Consider the following 21,230-nt stretch of genomic DNA (forward strand, 5'->3'; position numbering starts at 1 on the left):
CGAGCGGACAACTCGAGCCAAGGAGAGCTGCGTACTAGTAACCAAAAGATCATCCAGCTTTGCAACTTGTCCGAACCTCGTTCTATTTGGGATATGACACTAACAGAAAGAAGCCACGACTAGCGTACACTCCCCGGGAGAGAGAAGAGAGGGGTTTCGTATCAGTTTATATATACAGTTCAGATAATATCAAAGCGGTAAAAAGCAACATTTAGCATATTAGGCTCAAACATGTAATAAAATCAGATAACAGATAAAACCAAATGTAACAATTCATCTAAGCTCGAATTCTTGAACCCTGAACCAGAGATTCTGGGTTCGGTCCCCAGCAGAGTTGCCAAAGGTGTCACACCTCCTTTTTCACCTACACCCCCTGAAGGGTATAAAGGAGTTTTTCCAATTAAAGGATCATCGAAATGGGATTTATCGTTAAAAGATTCAGAGTCGCCACTTGGGAGATTTATGGTGTCCCAAGTCACCGGTTCAAATCCCAAATCGAGGAAAAGATTGACTCTGCTTTACAGTCTGCGAATATAGAAATCCGGGTAAGGAATTCTGTTAATCCGGAGAAGGTGTTAGGCATTCCCGAGATCCGTGGTTCTAGCACGGTCGCTCAACTGTCATAATTGGCCTATTAACTGATTTTAATACATGTTTTAACCTATGGTTCAATTTTAAACTTTATAACCGCTTTAATTATTTTTAAGGAAAATTGCAACATTGTTAAAACACGTCTTGGACCACGTCGCATAAATGCACCCGCGGTCTTCAATATATTTTTACATTGTTGAGATTTGGATTTGGGTCACATAAATGCGCACCCGAATTTAGGAAGATAATATTATTAAATGACGCGCCTAAAGCAGCTACGCGTTTGCAACTTTGCGAGGGCCATGAAATTTTGCTAAATAGCGCGCCTCGAATTCTAAAAAAAATTCTTAATTTTAATCATGAGGGCCATAAGCTATTGGTATTATTTAATATGGCACACCTCAACTTAGGTAAAAGAATTATTTTAAACAAACACAATTTGAAATTATTGTTCGCACAACCACTAGAATTACTAAGGGTTTTTTTCTTAAAAAACGTACAATTGTGCTCGAAATACGGGCCCAAACGCTATAAGGCATGCCACTTCCATTCACAAGTGAACTTGTAATACAAACACAAAAGAATCCAGTTCATATGAATAAATAAATGACAACTGAGTTTTATGGTGATATGTAAAACCTTTGAAAGAGGAAAGCAATATGTTTGAACTTATGGAGTTTAAACCTTCATGCATTTTTGCGCTAGGCCTACTGTGGGAAAATCCAGCAGTAGCAAATAACGAGCTATTGAGCTCGAGAAGCAGGCCCAAGTAGCAAATGGTAATGCAATTACCATTTGCAAATAACTTCAAAGTCCAAAGCCCAAAAGGGATGTCACGCCCCAAACTAGGGGAGGCACGACTGGCACTCAATACTATATTCGATCGAGTTATCCACTAAACATACTAGCTAACTAAACTGGGGCCCCAACAGATCGGGCAGTGCAACATCTGAAATACTAAGCCTGGACCATTAAGGTCATGACCTGAATAACAATAAGCCATATAAACAAATGTAGACGAGCCAAAATAATAAAGTACTAGCTGGCCGACAAGGCCGCGATTGGAGACATACAAGCCTACACACATATATATACATGCCAAGCCTATGGGCTGGAGACTGAAAGCTAAAAAAAGAAACCCAGAATATTTTGTCCACAATAGCCTCTAAGAGTGTCATAAGCACTGTCGGAACAAGTCCCTGACTATACCCAAACTGTACGCAAAAGTAACCATCCTATGAAAGCTCTAGGAAGAGGTGGAGCTTACCAACTCATAGCTGAACCCCGAAATCCTAGCGGAGGGGTCGATCAGAGTCCCTACCTGGACCTGCACGCACGAAACAAAAATGCAGTGTCCCCAGGCAACGGGTCATCAGTACGAATAAAAATGTACTGGTATGTAAGGCAGAAAGTAGAATCATACATAGCTGATGTAAAAAAAATAATAGTGAAACGACCTGACACTGAAACTCTTATAGCCTCCATGACCGACATCCGACCTCATAGTAATCAATTATGCATGGTATGCTCGTGTAAGTGTATGTCGTGAATACATATATATTGATGCAAATGCATGACATACCCAACCAAATTCTAGCAATGGCGGTCTCTCCCGGTAGCTAACCGGTATCATATTGCCAACCTGTGGCCATCTGTACAATATATATAGTTTTTCGGGCAAATAGGCCCCTTACCTCCAATTATAGCTCTAAGTCCATGCATAATATGCCATGTATGATATGAACTTTAAATTCACATAATAGGCCATAACAAAAACTTAGCCAATCTTGGCTCATAGGTACTCTTATCCTCATGATCTCATAATCACCTTCGTATCGCATACAATTGTCTCGTGGAACCTCATATGTTTTCTTTGAATAAATAAGCTGGAAAACTTAACTCGACTTTTTAGAAAGATAACTTAACTCTAAAGATGTTCATAAAAAGCCTAAGGTGCTTCACTTAGTCCTTATACCTGATTTATTGATAATTAGTAAAGGAAAGTATATCAAAAATCAAGTGTTTTAATAGTTTAAACGTAAAATTTATATTTGAGATTTTTGAAAATCGATGTGTCACTTTAGAGATTTTAAAATATACTTTAACAAGGAAGAAGAACTGATCGTAAATACTACATGCCTTTATTTTGTTTAGTCACACAACCCAAAGACGAATAAGAATTCATATATATAATATATGGATAAGAAAACCGACAAAATGACATATATAGATATCGAATACCCTAATTAACCGAACGAGTGAAATATCAACCTAATAGCATCATGAAAATACTTCAGCTATGATCCCAATGCCTTTCACAGAAGTCTTTCTAGCAATAGAATAGTAAAATATCACATTTGACATCCTAGGAATTTCCAAGAATTTGTGCAAAAAGGAAGGACGGAGCTTAGCCTTAACATACCTTCCCAACGAACGTCTGAATGCTTGTAGTTCCTTCACGAAAGTTGTTCCTTACGTCCTAAGCTTCGCAAACATTATATATATATAGCTTATACGCACCTATAAACAGTTCATAATTGAGTTTAAATCGGCAGATTTGCGATATGGCCCAAACTTGACGAAACGTCCCTAGAACTTTGTAAAAACGATCATAAAAGAGTCCCAAGATGATTACCTTGGAAAATCAAGTATAAATCCTGAAGAACCAGCAAGAACAACAAATTCTTATCTTCCAAAAATAGCTCTAAACACAGCTAATAGAAGGGGGAAACGATTGCAAAGCGTAGAGATTGAGTTTCTAGGTACGGGGACAAACTTTAACGGTAAATATCATTAAAAACGTACTTTAATCACTCAAGAACACCATGGAACCCTCTCTTCAGCTCCCTCATTGTTTTGGGACAAAAATGAAATGTTTTGGAGTCTTACAAGTCAGATTTTCCGACCTATACCACTTGTTTGACCCGACTCGGTTCGTGACCCGGTTTCAGCCTGGACAGTCCGGGGTAAAACAGTCATAACTTTTTACTTCAATGTCCGTTTGATGTGAGGTTTTTTTTGGTTGCGAACTAGACTTGTAGACATTCAATTTGATAGGTTGTGAGTCCCATGAGTCATTATATATTGGGAGAAATGATCTGATACATTTGACCCAAAGTTTAGAAAAATTATTAGAGATATTTACGATAACCTTTGCCGACCTTTATTTTGCAACTTGCTTGACTCCAAAACATAACATGTGACCCGTGTGATATTATAATACCTCATAATACACTATTCTTATCATATTAGACACTCTTAGTCTTATCCCACAGGTGCAAGTAAACTTAAACCTTCCGAACGCGCGGGGTGCTACCCGAGCCATTTCTTTAACCACGAACCTTTGTTTAAGGGATTCCTTTAACCTAAAGCTTTAGTTAGTTCCTTGATATTACCACACATTTTCAGTCTTATTCTCCCAATGTGCTATACTCAATCATATATACCTAATATAACCACGCCACATTACGTATATTACGTAAGAGAAGAGAAAAAAACACATGCGGTCTCACAGTCTCCCCCCCCTAAGAACATTCGTCCGCGAATGGGTCAAATCAATTCCTTGGTTTCATTTTTTTTCCGCTAATACGTTATTTGCGAGGCTATATTTGTTACATTTGCAAAGCATAAATCAAATTCTGAAGATTCCAACTACTAGGCTTCGTATAGCTATCTCGCAATAAGAAATTTAAATTGCACTTTCTTGTCATTTAAAAATCCAATTAAGTGTTGTAAAGAAATAATTGCCAATTATTTAAATGCGACTCACCTTAAGTCGTAAATAGGTAGGGGTACTTCTTCCTCATTTCCTCCTCAGCTTCCCAGGTCATTTCCTCGATGTTGTTATTTCGCCATAACACTTTCATGGAAGCCACTTCTTTAGTTCAAAGCTTTCTTACCTGTCAATCTAAAATAGCTACTGGTACCTCTATGTAAGACAAGTCTTCAGCAATGTGAATATCCTCAATGGGCGTAATACGTGAAGGATCTCCAATGCACTTCCGCAACATAGATACATGAAACACAGGATGGACTGCTCCCAATTCTGAAGGCAAATCAAGCTCGTACGCCACCCTACCAATCCTCCGAATGATCTTATACGGTCCAACATACCGGGGGCTGAGCTTCTCCTTCTTTCCAAATCGCATGATGCCCTTCATAGGCGATACTTTCAAGAAAACCCAATCTTCTACATCAAACTCTAAGTCTCGTCATCGAACATCTACATAAGACTTATGCCGATTTTGTGCTGTACGCAGCCGGTCTCTAATAAGTTTTACCTTTTCCATTGCTTGTTGGACTAAATTAGGACCTAGCAACTCTGCTTCCTCGACCTCGAACCAACCGATCGGCGACCTACACTCCCGCCCGTATAGTGCTTCGTAAAGGGCCATCTGAATACTAGCTTGGAAGCTGTTATTATAAGCGAACTCAATAAGAGGTAGATGATCATCCCAACTTCCTTTAAAATCTAGCACGCAAGTACGTAACATATCCTCAACTGTCTGAATAGTACGCTCTGCCTGCCCATCAGTTTGCGGATGAAAAGTTGTGCTAAGATTTACCTGTGTGCCTAGACCCTTCTGAAAAGATTTCCAAAAATGTGCTGTAAATTGAGCCCCTCGATAAGAGATAATAGATAATGGTACCCCGTGAAGGCGCACAATCTCTCGAATGTAAGGCTTGGCATAATTCTCGGCTGAATATGTCGTCCTGACTGGCAGAAAATGAGCAGATTTTGTAAGCCTATCAATAATTACCCAAATAGAATCATACCTCCATGGAGTGTGAGGCAAACCTGTGATGAAGTCCATATTTATCATGTCCCATTTCCATAATGGAAGTTCAATACACTAAGTTAGGCCTCCAGGCCTTTGATGTTCGGCTTTAACTTGCTGGCAGTTATGACATTGGGCTACCATCTCCGCGATATCTTTTTTCATTCCATTCCACCAATAGATCTGTCGAAGGTCCCGATACATCTTTGTCGCTCCGGGGTGAACTGCATATCTAAAATAATGGGCTTCTAAAAGAATCTTGGCGTGGAGCTCTCCGACTGTCGGTACACATAAGCGGCCTTGGTATCTAAGGACTTCATCTCCAGTTAGCTCAAATAAAGGTTGTCTCTGCTGTGGAATACTTCCCCTAAGTTTTATAAGCTCAGGATCCTCGTGTTGTCGCTCTTTCACTTCAGTAACAAAAGAAGATTTTGTCGTATTCTGAACGAGAATGTGTCCACCCTCTACATCTACCAAACGCACCTGCAAACTAGCTAGCTGGCATAGATATTTGGTCATCTTGACCTTATCAACTTTAACATGGCTTAGACTGCCCATGGACTTCCGGCTAAGAGCATCAACAACAATATTAGCTTTGCTGGGATGATATAAAATATCAACATCATAGTCCTTTAGTAATTCTAGCCATCTTCTTTGTCGTAGGTTCAGCTCCCTCTATTTAAATAAATACTGAAGGCTCTGGTGGTCGGTGAAAACATCAATTTGAACCCCATATAGATAATGCCGCCAAATCTTTAGGGCGAAGACAACTGCGGCTAACTCAAGATCATGCGTAGGATAGTTCTGTTCATGTTTCCGTAACTGTCTGGAGGCATACGCGATAACCTTACCATGCTGCATAAGAACACAACCTAGGCCAATTCTCGAGGCATCACAATAGACAATATAACCCTCGGTTCCACCCTGAAGAGTCAACACAGGTGCCGTCGTAAGCCTTTTCTTTAGCTCCTAAAAACTTTGTTCACATGCCTCAGTCCACTAAAACGTAGCTCCCTTATGTGTCAGCTTCGTCAATGGTGCAGAAATAGAGGAAAATCCTTCCACAAACCTTCGGTAATACCATGCCAAGCCTAAAAAGCTACGAACCTCTGTCGGATTCAAGAGCCTCGGCCAAGTCATCACAGCTTCAATCTTTTGGCCATCAACCTTGATACCATCGCTGGTAATAACATGACCAAGAAAATCTACAGAAGTTAGCCAAAATTCATATTTAGAGAATTTAGCATATAACCTGTAGTCTTGGAGAGTCCGCAATACAGCTCGCAAATGATCCGCATGCTCGGCTTCTGATCGTGAATATATCAAGATATCATCAATAAACACAATCACAAATTCATCCAAGAATGGTTTGAATACCCGGTTCATATGATCCATAAAGGTTGCTGGGGCATTTGTAAGCCCAAAAGACATGACAAGGAATTCAAAATGGCCATACCTCGTCCTAAATGCTATTTTTGGGATATCAATATCCCTGACTCGTAGCTGATGATAACTAGATCGCAAGTTGATCTTCGAAAAGCTTTTGGCACCTTATAACTGGTCAAACAAGTCATCAATCCGTGGAAGAGGATACTTATTCTTGATAGTGACTTTATTTAGTTGCCTGTAGTCAATACACATCCGCAAGGAGCCATTTTCTTTCGAACAAAGAGCACCGGAGCACCCCATGGGGATGTACTAGGCCTAATAAAGCCTTTATCGAGCAAGTCCTTCAGTTGTTCCTTCAATTCCCTTAGCTCTGCAGGAGCCATTCTGTAGGGAGGAATGGATATAGGTTGCGTATCAGGAAGCAAATCTATAGCGAAATCGATTTCTCTTTTGGGGGGAATTCCTGGAAGCTCGTCAGGGAATACCGTCGGGAATTCATTCACAATAGGAACCGATTGAAGAGTCGCTGGCTCCTTATTATATCCCTAACATGAACCAGATGGTATATACAGCCTTTAGTAATAAACTTCCGAGCCCTAAGGTATGAAATAAACTTACCTTTGGGCGTGGCTGCATTACCTTTCCATTCAAGGACAGGCTCACCCGGAAAATGAAATCGGACCAACTTTGCACGATAATCAATATTAGCATAACAAGCTGCCAACCAATCTATACCCATAATGATATCGAAGTCTAGCATAACCAATTCCACTAAATCAACAGAAGTTGGACGGTCATTAATTAACATTGTACAACCTCGATAGACATGATTAGCAATAATAGAGTCGCCAACTAGCGTACATACCTCAACTGGGTATGGCAACAACTCAGATCTCATGTCAAGCTTACCAACAATAAATGAAGTAATATATGAAAATGTAGAGTCGAGATCTATCAATGCATAAATGGCATGAGAATGTATTGTCAATATACCTGTGACAACATCTAGGGATGCCTCTGAATCTTGTCGGCCTGTGAGTGCATAAAAGCGGTTCTGGCCACCACTAGAAACTGAGGGGTCTCCTCCACCTCTCCCCCTACCACGTCCCTGAGTAGACTGTGAACCTGGTCGGGGAGCACGGACTGAGGGCGAAGAGGCTGTTGTGGATCCTGAAGGCTGAGCTGGTGCACCTCTGCCTAACCCCGGGCACCAGCTAATAAAATGTCCTGTCTGCCCATAATGATAACATGCACTCGAACCCTGTCTACACTGCCCGGTGTGCAGCTTACTGCACTGAGTACATGGAGGAAAAGGCTATCTCATTTGTGCGGAACGCTCCTGTCGACGGCTCTCAGGCTGGCCTAAGCTCTGCCCCGGTCCTGACTGAATATAACGATCAAACCGCTGGCCCTACATCTGTGATGGGAAACTACTTGCTGATCGAGGTGGATATCGATGGAGTGGGGGCTTGAAATCACCCCGTGTCTCCCTATAAGACCCCATAGTACGAGCACTCTTACTCTACTCCCTATCCCTGCGAGTATACGAATCTGACGGGAAAGGTCCTCTGTAGTCTGAGCAAAAACCTGTATGCGGGAAATATCTACATTATCCGATAGGGATGCTACCCTACAGTCTCTAATCAGATGATCCCCCAAACCATCCATATAATGATGAACTCTAGCCCTCATGGTACGTACAATATCTAGTGCATACCTCACCAAAGAATTAAACTTATGGCTATAATCCCTCACACTCATATCCCCCTGCTTCAGGTTAAGAAACTGGTCAAGATGGGCCTCCCGAACCTGCCGTGGCAAATAATGGGCTAAAAAGCCTCAGAGAAGTCCTCCCACTCTGTTGGCGGAGCATCAGGTCCTCTAGATCTCTCCCATGCCTCATACCATAGGACGACTACATCACGTAGTCGAAAAGAAGCCAACTCCACAGCCTCGGTAACGGAGGCATGCATCACCCTCAATACTCTATACATTTGGTCTATAAAGTCCTGGGGATCTTTAGTGGAACTGGATCCTGTAAATAATGGAGGGGACAAGTGAAGAAACTCTCGTACCGTCGAGCTTCCTGTCCGATCTCTCCGGGCATCTGCTCCCGACTCTAGCTGTCGCTCATGAATAGAAACCATCCTAGTCAGCAACTGAACTGCCTCCCTCATCCCCTGCTCCCCAGTCTCTGATGGTGGAACAACAGGTGCTAGAGGTCTTGTGTCTCGGGCTGCCTCAGGTACTACTATAACTGGTGAGGCTGGGGCTATTGCATCTCCCTGGGCTCCAATAAGTGCTGGGGAAGCTGAGACTAGGGGTACTGGAGACTCACTGTGTGCCTCTAAGGGAAATCTATACCTCTGACCTGGTGGGGAACGACTGGTAGCTTCCCCCGGATTCATACCTATCTCTCGCTGTGCCATCTCCTGAGTGTAGGTAGCTTGTAAGATAAGAAACACAAAGCACGATTTAGATTTCATATGTTCTTATAACTTCGCTCTATAGCACGATATATTAATTGAAAGAAACATAACCATTCCTAAATGCCTCATAGCCTCCTGATTATAAGTGTGGTGCAGAACACACTCATAAGCAAGACTCTACTAGACATGGCTTGTGGACTCCCTGGGACACGATCTGCTCTGATACCAAGTTTGTCACGCCCCAAACTAGGGGAGGCACGAATGGCACTCAATACTGTATTCGATCGAGTTATCCACTAAACATACTAGCTAACTAAACTGGGGGCCCAACAAATCGGGCAGCACAACATCTGAAATACTAAGCCTGGACCATTAAGGTCATGACCTGAATAACAATAAGCCATATAAACAAAGGTAGACGAGCCAAAATAATAAAGTACTAGCTGGCCGACGAGGCCGCGATTAGAGATATACATGCCTACACATATATATATACATGCCAAGCCTATGGGCTGGAGACTAAAAACTACAAAAAGAAACCCAGAATATTGTGTCCACAATAGCCTCTAAGAGTGTCATAAGCACTGTCGGAACAAGGCCCCGACTATACCCAAACTGTACACAAAAGTAACCATCCTATGAAAGCTCCAGGAAGAGGTGGAGCTTACCAACTCACAGCTGAACCCCGAAATCCTAGCGGACGGGTCAATCAGAGTCTCTACCTGGACCTGCACGCACGAAACAAAAATGCAGTGTCCCCAGGCAACGGGACATCAGTACGAATAAAAATGTACTAGTATGTAAGGCAGAAAGTAGAATCATACATAGCTGATGTAAAAAAATAATAGTGAAACCACCTGACACTGAAACTTTTATAGCCTCCATGACCGACATCCGACCTCATAGTAATCAATTATGAATGGTATGCTCGTGTAAGCGTATGTCGTGAATACATATATATTGATGCAAATGCATGACATACCCAACCAAATACTAGCAATGGCGATCTCTCCCGGTAGCTAACCGGTATCATATTGCCAACCTGTGGCCATCTATACAATATATATAGTTTTTCGGGCAAATAGGCCCCTTACCTCCAATTATAGCTCGAAGTCCATGCATAATATGTCATGTATGATATGAACTTTGAATGCACATAATAGGCCATAACAAGAACTTAGCCAATCTTGGCTCATAGGTACTCTTATCCTCATGATCTCATAATCACCTTCGTATCGCATACAATTGTCTTGTGGAACCTCATATGTTTTCTTTGAATAAATAAGCTTGAAAACTTAACTCGACTTTTTAGAAAGATAATTTAACTTTGAAGATGTTCATAAAAAGCTTAAGGTGATTCACTTAGTCCTTATACCTGATTTCTTGATAATTAGTAAAGGAAAGTATATCAAATATCAAGTGTTTTAATGGTTTAAACGTAAAATTTATATTTGAGATTTTTGGAAATCGATGTGTCACTTTAGAGATTTTAAAATATACTTTAACAAGGAAGAAGGACTGATCGTAAATATTACATGCCTTTATTTTGTTTAGTCACACAACCCAAAGATGAATAAGAATTCATATATATAACATATGGATAAGAAAACCGACAAAATGACATATATAGATATCGAATACCCTAATTAACCGAACGAGTGGAATATCAACCTAATAGCATCATGAAAATACTTCAGCTACGATCCCAATGCCTTTCACAGGAGGTCTTTCTAGAAATAGAATAGTAAAATATCACATTTGACGTCCTAGGAATTTCCAAGAATTCGTGCAAAAAGGAAGGACGGAGCTTAGCCTTAACATACATTCCCAACGAACGTCTGAATGCTTGTACTTCCTTCACGAAAGTTGTTCCTTACGTCCTAAGCTTCGCAAACACTATATATATGTATCTTATACGCACCTATAAATAGTTCATAATTGAGTTTAAATCGGCAGATTTGCCATATGGCCCAAACTTGACGAAACGTCCCTAGAACTTTGTAAAAACGATCATAAAAGAGTCCCAAGATTATTACCTTGGAAAATCAAGTATAAAGCCTGAAGAACCAGCAAGAACAACAAATTCCTATCTTCCAAAAATAGCTCCAAACACAGCTAATAGAAGGGGGAAACGATTGCAAAGCGTAGAGATTGAGTTTCTAGGTACGGGGACAAACTTTAACGGTAAAAATCATTAAAAACGTACTTTAATCACTCAAGAACACCATGGAACCCTCTCTTCAGCTCCCTCATTGTTTTGGGACAAAAATGAAATGTTTTGGGGTCTTACAAGTCAGATTTTCCGACTTATACCACTTGTTTGACCCGACTCGGTTCGTGACCCGGTTTCAGCCTGGACAGTCCGGGGTAAAACTGTTATAACTTTTTACGCCAATGTCCGTTTGATGTGAGGTTATTTTGGTTGCAAACTAAACTTGTAGACCTTCAATTTGATAGGTTGTGTGTCCCATAACTCATTATATATTGGGAGAAATGATCTGATACATTTGACCTAAAGTTTAGAAAAATTATTAGAGAAATTTACGATAACCTTTGCCGACTTTTATTTCGCAACTTGCTTGACTCCAAAACTTAACATGTGACCCGTGTGATATTATAATACCTCATAATACACTATTCTTAGCATATTAGACACTCTTAGTCTTATCCCACAGGTGCAAGTTAACTTAAACCTTCCGAACGCGCGGGGTGCTACCCGAGCCATTTCTTTAACCACGAACCTTTGTTTAAGGGATTCCTTTGACCTAAAGCTTTAGTTAGTTCCTTGATATTACCACACATTTTCAGTCTTATTCTCCCAATGTGCTATACCCAATTGTATATACCTAATATAACCACGCCACATTACGTATATTACGTAAGAGAAGAGAAAAAAACACATGGGGTCTCACAAGGGGCCATAACCTTGCAAAAGCTAAGGCCTGAGGAGCAGGGATTGGGATCGAATCCATACCAAAGCAGAACCAACATTTGTACTCAATAAAATAACAAATAAGCTCAATGGACTTTCAAGCAGTACACAGTAGCTTGATACACAAGGAAAGCTTCAAATGCTGTTGACTCACATTACTCCCAAAAAAGCAACACATTCTTGAATTCGATTGTATTGGTAGCCAAACTATCAAGTGTTCATGCTTAAATTTAATTCTAGGCTAACTCACAAACAAGCATATAAATTTAATCTCAACTAACCCTTTCTCAATACCAACAGTAATAGAACCCAGGAGATTAACATGTCATTCACTTGAATCCCAAAAATCACACCTAAACTCTCCACAGAATCAAATCGACAAACAGCATTGATTCATTTTACAACATTTTAATAACATGAGAAAATCTAAAATAACATACATAGCATTGGATTTACTATATAATACTAAAGAAATGGAAGAAACAAAAGAAATAAAACTCAATATCAACTTGTATTCAATCAGGTTTCCTTTCGAAGTACATATTCACATTCATTTGTCATCCATGGTCTGAGAAGTACCTGGAATTCGAAAAGAAAATAAGAGAGAATGAAGGATCAGCAGCTACAGAGCAGCAATCAACAACAATTTTTAACCAGTTTCAAGCCCAGAAAGTGAATAAAACAGCCCAGAAAAAAAACAGTTTCAAACCAAGTAATGAACCAGACTTGATTTTAATTCATTTCAACTATCAGCTACCCAGAAATTATTTCAGCACTAGGAGGAACTTCAGAAAATTACCAACAGATCTCAATGAAACAGTGTTTGTTCTAGAATTTTCAGCGGTTTAGGATTGGTCAAGTAAGTATATCATGTAGCTTCTGGGAAGCTTCCTAGGCAGTTACCACCAAATTCCCTACCCCTATTTCCCCAAATTACCCCTTTAGGGCCCTGTTTTTGCTGCAGCATACCACATGGGTCAAGTTGACCCAAGGCTCAAACCACGACGAACGGGCTTTCTTTAAAAATGGGTCAGAAATGACCCCAAGGCCCAAAACCAATCAGAAATCCATTTGGTATTTCATGAGAAGCAGAAGAAACCAATTAAATGATTTCAAAACCAAAATCTAAACTAAATAACTGACTTCCTTTTAAACTAAATAATGAGTTAGAAATAACAACATCTGATTAAGCTAATTATACGACTAGAAAAATTAGAAAAATTAAATGTCATAAATAACAAATAAGCACGGCGAGTGAATAATCTAAACAAAAATCAGAAGACAACATTCAAAAATTTGAAAGAAAAAACTGAGAAAGCAAACGGAAGAAAATACGAGCATGAACCAATCGAGAAGGGAAAACCTAGGTTCAAACCTTGACAAATTTCCAGTCTATTTAGAGAAAAGTAGAAGAAGAGAAGAGAAATAGGAGGTGAAATAACAAAAGTGGACAGAAAAATAAAGAAAACTTACCAACTAAACTTGAAACCAACACTGGATATCTCGATTTAACACAACTAGTGTTAATCACTTGTTCTTTGCCAAGAACAAACGACCAACACTGCTTTATGTCAAATTAACCCTTAAAAACTCGAAAATTCGAGAGCCTAAGGTCATGCATGCCACAGATTCAAGAAATTCTGATTTTGGGCTTCTAAAACTTCAAACTTCGATTCAAGATTCGACAAAAGATAGAGTGATTCGAGGGAAAACACATGGGGATTTGGAGTGAGGGAGCCCTGGAGGTTCTCCGGTATTAGTTTGGGGTTGAACAGAGGTGACGCCGCCACCGAAGAGAACAAGGGCGGCGCTAGGGTTTCGATCTTTGATCTGAAATTCGAGGAATTCTAGAAGGATTTGAAAGGAGTTGTTTGGAGATTTGGGATGTGGAGGTGGAGAAGATTGTGGGGTGTTATTTTCAGGGTGGTTGGTGGTGGCGCCGCCACCGGATGCTATGGTGGATTCATAGACGGTGTCTCTAGGGTTATGGCTCTAGGTTGAGAAAGACGAAGAGGTGGGGGGATTCTGAGGGGGGTAGGGTCCGTTTCGGATATATATATACTAACAGGAAACCAGTTCCTGTCCGTTGGATTGGGAACTATCAATGGCTCAGATCAAGCTTGACGAAACGACGTCGTTTTGGCTTTAAGGTGGGGCAGACCGGGTTAGGGGACGGGTCTGGGCTGGGTTTACATGGGTTTGGGAAGAAAAAATGATTTGGGCTGGGGAATTTAATTAGTTTGGCCCAAAAATTTGATCCTTCTCAATTCTTTCCTTCTCTTTTCTCAATTCATTTTTCTTCAAAATTCTTTTTCTTTTTCCAAAATTAAAATTAAAACCTAAATTAAATCCTAAAACTAAATTAATCTATCAAAAATACTAACTAACTCTAAATAATAACTAACACGACCAATTAAGAACCAAATTTAAAGAAAACTACCCAAAGTTCGAAATTAAAATTAAAAAATGCACAATAAACTATTTTTATGATTTTTCCATTTTTATAAAACAACTAATTTATTAATCAATCCTAAAAATGTGAAAATTAATTCAAACGCAAATGCAGTGTGTATTTATATTTTCATGGATTAAATAAAATAAACATGCACAGACAAATGCAAACAATTACCAGAAAATGCCACAAAATCCTCAAAATTGGAAATAATGAAAAGAAGTTGTTTTATTTTGATTTTATGAGAGTAATTCATATAGGGCAAAAATCACGTGCTCACACCAGTTAGATTTTGAAACTCAACTTTATGTGTTCTATGCCTATACATCTATGCTTGTTCGTGTATTAGTTATTCAATTTGTTTCTCTGTTTGTTGTTATTAAGCATGTCTAAATTCTGCCTTATGTGTAATCAGCATGACTGACTACATTTAGTTCTTTGATAGTTTCCAGCATGTTTACTTAGTTCTTTTACCCCTCTGATAGATCTTAAATGTTCTTGCCTGATGTTTTGATGATCTAACAAACTTATGGCTAACAACCAGATAGGGAACCTGACCTACTTGGATCACTGCAAGCGTAACCGATTTCAGCTAAAGATGAATTGCTACAAGCTTCAGGAACTAGGAACCAAACAAGGACCTAATGCTTTTGTGGTTTCCTCATAGCAGTACAAAGTCATTTGGACACAGCTGGAAATGAAGTGACCGACAGCACTATTTCTGCCGCACTATACCATACTGTCAGCCCACTCACTCTCTAACCAAACAAAGTACTCACATCATTTCAAGTTATGTGATCAAGATGTACAATATGTGCTTTATACAAAAACATCACTGGAAGGTTTCTGTTTCTCATTCAAGCCTCTTGCAAAAATATAAAAATCATCCTCTCAAGCTTGAAGAACAAGGTTGAACGCCACTACGGACCAGTTCCTAAAAGATTGATGCTTGCTATCCTAGTTGAGTTGTAACCTTGTTATTGTACTTACCATATCTCCTAAATTGCTTATCTAGAAGCATACTGATTAGGAATCCTCTTGTATATCCGTAAACTCATTGAGTTTATGTTGTGACTAGATTTAGTCATAAGGAAAAGTCTTTGTAATCGTAGAATTACAAAGTGGCTTGTGGTGATAGCATCACAAGTTAGAAAAAGCCTTTGTAACTAGGATAGTCACAAAGTGGCTTGTGGTAAAGGTACCACAAGTTAGTTGAGTAAATTCTTTGCAATAGGAAGTATTGTAAAGTGGCTTGTAATAGGTAAGATTACAAGTTAGTGCAGTTAAAAGCCTACAAGGTAGGTCGTGGTTTTTTGATCCCCTTGTGTGGGATTTTTCCACGTCAAAAATCCTCTGCCTCATTTACTTACTGCTTTACTAAGTGCTCTTAGCAGAATCTTGTAGAGGACCAGGTATTCTACGATTTAGTGGATCCATACAATCTAACAATTGGTATCAGAGCGGGTTCCTCCTGTAGCAGATAAGAAAGCGGTGGAGAAGAACTTTTGTGCCAAGAAAATTCTGGTATATGGTTTGGGACCTAAAGAGTACGACAGAATCTCTACATGCAACACTGCCAAGGAAATATGAAAGGCTTTGCAAATAACTTATGAGAGAACTACACAAGTAAAACAAGATAAATCTGACACTGATGATAGTTCCACGATGACAGTTGAAGGCGAGGAGATTGGATATGACTCAACGCTTGCTTTGATGGCTCAATCAGATAATGATGAAGACAATGGAAATGAAGAGGTAAACTTCACGGATGTTCAGAAAAATCTAAAATCCTATTCTCCAAAAAAACTCATGTGTTTAGCTGATGTTTTAATTACTGTCTTTTGTAGTCTTGCGGAGGATAGGGATTCCTTGTTCTTAGAGCTAGAAGAATCTGAACATACTAGATAAGACTTAGTATCTGCAATTACTGATCAAAAGAAAACCATTGAAATTCTTAGAAAAGAAAAGAGTGATCTCTTGGCAGAAACTGCAGACCAAAGGGAACTAATAGTAAAGCCTTTGACTAATTCAAAACCTGAAATCTCTGAAAGAGGAAATGGGATAGTTAGTGAGGAATATTTTAGTCTTAAAGATGAGGTGAACGCCTTGAGATATAGGATGTGTGCTGAAATTGAGAAAAACGAGCTCCTCCAAGCCAATCTAGAAAAAGTAATGAATGATTTTGAAAGGTCTCTAAAGTGGAACTGGTCCTTAGAAGCTACCACTGCCTCGCTCACTAATGACAGTGAAAAAAGGCGGGGAGCAGGGTTCCCAAGGGAGAAAACTCCTCACAACCCTCACAGTAAGAGCGCCACTGCATTTGATAACTGGCCTTGTACCCAATGTGGGAACACTGGGCACTTCAACGAAGGTGTCCAGGCCAAGAATCAATCAGTACCAAAAGATAAAGTGGCTGCTGAAACTGTGACCACAAAAGAGGGACCAGGTTCCACTTACAAGAAACACACATTACCTACATGAACTAAGAGAGTTCTTATTCATCCTCTTGGTTACTACAAGGGACCCAAACTTGTTTGGGTTCCTAAAACTAACTCCTAATCTTTTGTGCAGGGAACAGTGAAGGGAAGCGGCCAACAATGGTTCATGGCAGTGGGTGTTCAAAGCACATGACTGGGAACACCACAGACTTTCTTTCACTAAAAGCCCTACAAGGAGGGAGTGTATCCTTTGGCAACGGCAAAAAGGGGTACATTCTTGGAGTTGGAAAAGTTGGGAAGTCACTCACTCACTCTATTGAAAATGCGTACTATGTCAATGGACTTAAGTACCGTCTCCTGAGTGTCTCTCAAATTTGCGATAAAGGAATCAATGTTGAATTCTTGTCCATAATATGTACAATCACTGACCTTGTGACCTGTGAAATAGTTTTGGTGACCAAAAGCTACAAGAACATCTATGTTGCTAATTTTGAATCCTTACAGAGTGGTGATCTGAGTTGTCTAAAAGCGGTTGACGATGATGTTGAACTATGGCATAGAAAACTGGGCCATGCAAGCTTTTCCATTCTGAACAAACTAATTCACAAGGACCTGGTCCATGGTTTGCCAATGTCACAATTCAAAACTCAAAAAGTCTGTGATGCATGTGCTAGAGGAAAATATGTAAAGTCCTCCTTTAAGTCAAAAAGAGATGTGAGCACCTCAAAGCCGCTTGAGCTCCTGCATATGGATTTGTGTGGACCTATAAGGGTGCGAAGCAGAGGAGGAAAGAGATACATTTTTGTAATCGTGGATGACTATTCCAGATTCACATGGACTCTGTTTCTCCGAACAAAACATGAAACTGTTGAAGTATTTGTGGATTTTGTGAAGAAAATCCAGGTAAAGATGGAGTCAAGAGTTGTATGCATTAGATCAGATCATGGGACAAAATTTGACAATGTCAAATTTGATGAATTTTGCAATGAAAATGGCATCACTCACAACTTCTCAGCTCCCAGAACTCCACAACAAAATGGAGTAGTAGAAAGAAAGAATAGAACTCTGGAAGAAATGGCAAGAACAATACTTATTGACAGTGGACTTGCAAAGAACTTTTGGGCTGAAGCTGTCAACACTGCCTGCTACTTAGTGAACAGGTGTATGATCAGATCAATTCTGAACAAGACCCCGTATGAATTGCTGAATGGAAGAAAATCCAAGCTGACTTACCTAAGAACATTTGGATGCAAATGTTATGTTCTCAACAATGGAAAGGATCAGCTTGGTAAGTTCGATGCCAAAAGTGATGAAGGGATATTTCTTGGCTACTCTTCTTAAAGCAAGGCTTACAAGATATATAACAAGCGGACTCAATGTGTTGAATAAAGCGTCCATGTTATTTTTGATGAATCTCATCCATCATTTGAGAAGAGTGCTGAGGAAGATCAAAATGGAGAACCCTTACTTGTTCCTGGTGAAGTCATTAACATAACAAACGGAAAGGCAGACATGATGAGTCAAGTGAAGGAGCCAAATGAAGATAATGCTACCTCATCATCAACAGAATCAAGCACTTCAATTACAATTACTGAAGCCGAAGAAAGAGTGGTTGATGCAGTTCAGGGAACTGCACTGGCATCTGAGAGAAGGATAGAAGAAAATCAGCCAAACATACCTTCCTCCTCTCAGAATGAACCCCAAACATCTAACTAGAGACATCAAAGTTCTCACCCTATAGATAACATAATCACTACTCTAGATTCCGGAGTTCAAACCAGGTCAAGAGCTAGAAATTCACTTGCCTTCTCAGCCTTTCTCTCCTAGATTGAACCCAAGAACATCAAGGAAGCCTTAAAAGATGCAGATTGGATTACAGCCATGCAAGACGAGCTACATTAGTTTGAGAGAAATAGTGTATGTCACCTGGTACCAAGACCCCTAAATAGAACCATTATAAGAACCAGGTGGGTATTCAGAAACAAGCTTGATGAACATGGAATTACTACAAGGAACAAGTCCAGACTAGTAGTACAAGGCTAAAATCAGGAGGAAGGGATTGACTATGATGAAACATTTGCTCCAGTGGCTTGCATGGAAGCCATCAGAATTCTGATCGCCTTTGCTTCTCATATGGAATTTACTTTGTTCCAAATGGATGTCAAAAGTGCATTTTTGAATGGATTACTTAAAGAAGAAGTCTATGTGAAGCAACCCCCTGGGTTTGAATGTCATGAGCACCCTGAATATGTGTTCAAATTGGACAAAGCTCTATATGGGTTAAAGCAGGCTCCTCGAGCGTGGTATGAAAGATTGTCAAAATTTCTCTTAGAAAATGGTTTAAGAGAGGGAAGATTGACAACACTCTTTTCTTAAATAAATGAGGAAGGAACCTGCTCATTGTTCAGGTTTATGTTGATATCATTTTTGGAGCAACAACTGACTCTCTGTGTGAAAAAATCGCAAAACTTATGGGAAGTGAATTTGAAATGAGCATGATGGGGGAATTAAAATTCTTCCTGGGTCTTCAAGTAAAACAGTCCCCAAAGGGTACTTCCATTTATCAGCAAAAATACATCAGGGAACTCTTAAAGAGGTTTGACATGGAAGCATCAAAAGTGATAGACACTCCCACTACAACTGCCACTCGACTGGACATGGATGAAACTGGATCTCCTGTGAACCAAACAATGTATAGAGGCATAGTTGGGTCTCTCCTCTATCTCACTGCCATTCGACCTGATATTGTCTTCATCGTGGGGCTGTGCGCGAGGTTTCAATCAAATCCCAAGGAATCTCACTTGAAGGTTTCCAAAAGAATACTGAGATATCTCAAAGGTTATCTTGTGGACAGAAAAATCACTTCTGGGATGGCTCACTTCTTAGAATCATGTCTTATCTCTTGGGGGACAAGGAAACAAAATTCAGTAGCTCTTTCAACAGTTGAAGCTGAATATATAGCCGCAACATCCTGCTGTGCTCAACTTCTGTGGATCAAGCAACAGCTTGAGGATTTTGGAGTTCTCACTGAGAGTGTGCCTTTCCTACGTGATAACACCAGTGCACTCAATATGGCAAAGAATCCAGTTCAACATAAAAGGATCAAACATATTGATGTGAGGCATCATTTTCTAAGAGATAATGTGGAGAAAGGGTTGATATACATGAAGTTCTACATCACAGAAGATCAAATTGCAGATATTTTCACCAAGGCATTGAGTAGGGAACAGTTTGAAAGAAACAGAGTAAAGCTGGGACTGTTGAAGCCAAATTAAGAACCTGATTCCTCTTTAGCTGGCTCGTATTCTTAAGAAATAATTAGTTTAAAGTGTTTTTTGGCCCTGTCTAACTCACTTCAATACCGTTGCAGGTAGACACACATGATAAGCATAGAAGCAATAGATGCAGTACATGACTGATAAAAGAGGATTAATTATTTTCAAATAGGGCTTGAAGAAAATGTTTTTTCAAGAACCAAGTTCTTGTACTAAAGGTTAGTAGTTATGTGCATCCTTTAATACAAATCTTAAAAGGTACAAAATGCAACTGCCATGTCATCAACTTTTCAGATCCGGCTATCACGTCCCTTCAATTCAAAACGTTCCATCTCCCTCTGAAATATCACAATTCTCCACGCACAACTGTCGTTTCAGAACCGGTGCCTATTCTTCTCCCTTCATAATTATCCTCTCTATTTAAAAACCCCTCTCTTCTGTCCTTCTTAACCATAGGCCCTATTCTAGACTCGCCCAAAAGGAAAGGATCATCATACCACTTCTTCCAATGGCTGAGAAAACTTCCGATCTCTCTGCCTCAACTGTAACCATCTCTGACCCATCTATGGAACCTCTCGCCTTTATTGAGTCTTTGTCACATTCTGTCACTCCTACTGCTACAATCACACCTTCCCTAGTTTCCCAACCTCTTCCCAACTCAAAAATCCTTGAAACTACTATCCCGTTCTCTCCGTAGTCTGTTGCCCACACCAATCAAACCCTAAGTGGAGAACAAGGTCAAAATACTGAGTTCACAAAAGGCTCCACCATCGTTGTCGTTGACTCCATGGTTGTGGAAGCACCGGTTGAAGAAGAAAAGACTGTGTTTGTGGTATCCACTAATGGGGTATTACATGAAGTTATTTCCCAGAAACATGAGTCACAAAGTGTATGGGTAGAAGGGGCTATTATGGTTGTTGAAGGGGATGCAACAGAAATGCGATCT

The 21,230-nt window shown here is 39.9% G+C and overlaps 1 protein-coding gene across 1 annotated transcript; it reads right to left on the minus strand.

Annotated features, from left to right (window-relative positions):
- Positions 1–6,368: 6,368 nt before the first annotated feature.
- Positions 6,369–8,426, minus strand: LOC138870495 (uncharacterized). The gene is made up of 6 exons (XM_070148304.1): positions 8,280–8,426; positions 7,752–7,989; positions 7,624–7,709; positions 7,398–7,487; positions 6,994–7,303; positions 6,369–6,574 (listed from the first exon to the last, which is right to left on the minus strand). The coding sequence occupies exons 1-6, from the start codon at positions 8,424–8,426 to the stop codon at positions 6,369–6,371; spliced, it is 1,077 nt and encodes a 358-aa protein (XP_070004405.1).
- Positions 8,427–21,230: the final 12,804 nt, after the last annotated feature.

The sequence above is a fragment of the Nicotiana sylvestris genome, chromosome 6 (assembly GCF_000393655.2).
Source record: "Nicotiana sylvestris chromosome 6, ASM39365v2, whole genome shotgun sequence".
Taxonomy (NCBI): domain Eukaryota; kingdom Viridiplantae; phylum Streptophyta; class Magnoliopsida; order Solanales; family Solanaceae; genus Nicotiana; species Nicotiana sylvestris.

Excerpts from the sequence above, each read along its gene's own strand:
- LOC138870495 (XM_070148304.1), bottom strand. The coding sequence starts at position 8,426 with ATGGATGGTTTGGGGGATCATCTGATTAGAGACTGTAGGGTAGCATCC. Across the intron at positions 7,710-7,751 it reads ATCCCTAGATGTTGTCACAG|ATCTCGACTCTACATTTTCA; the intron begins GTATATTGACAA and ends ATGCATTGATAG. Across the intron at positions 7,304-7,397 it reads GCCTGTCCTTGAATGGAAAG|GGATATAATAAGGAGCCAGC; the intron begins GTAATGCAGCCA and ends GGTTCATGTTAG.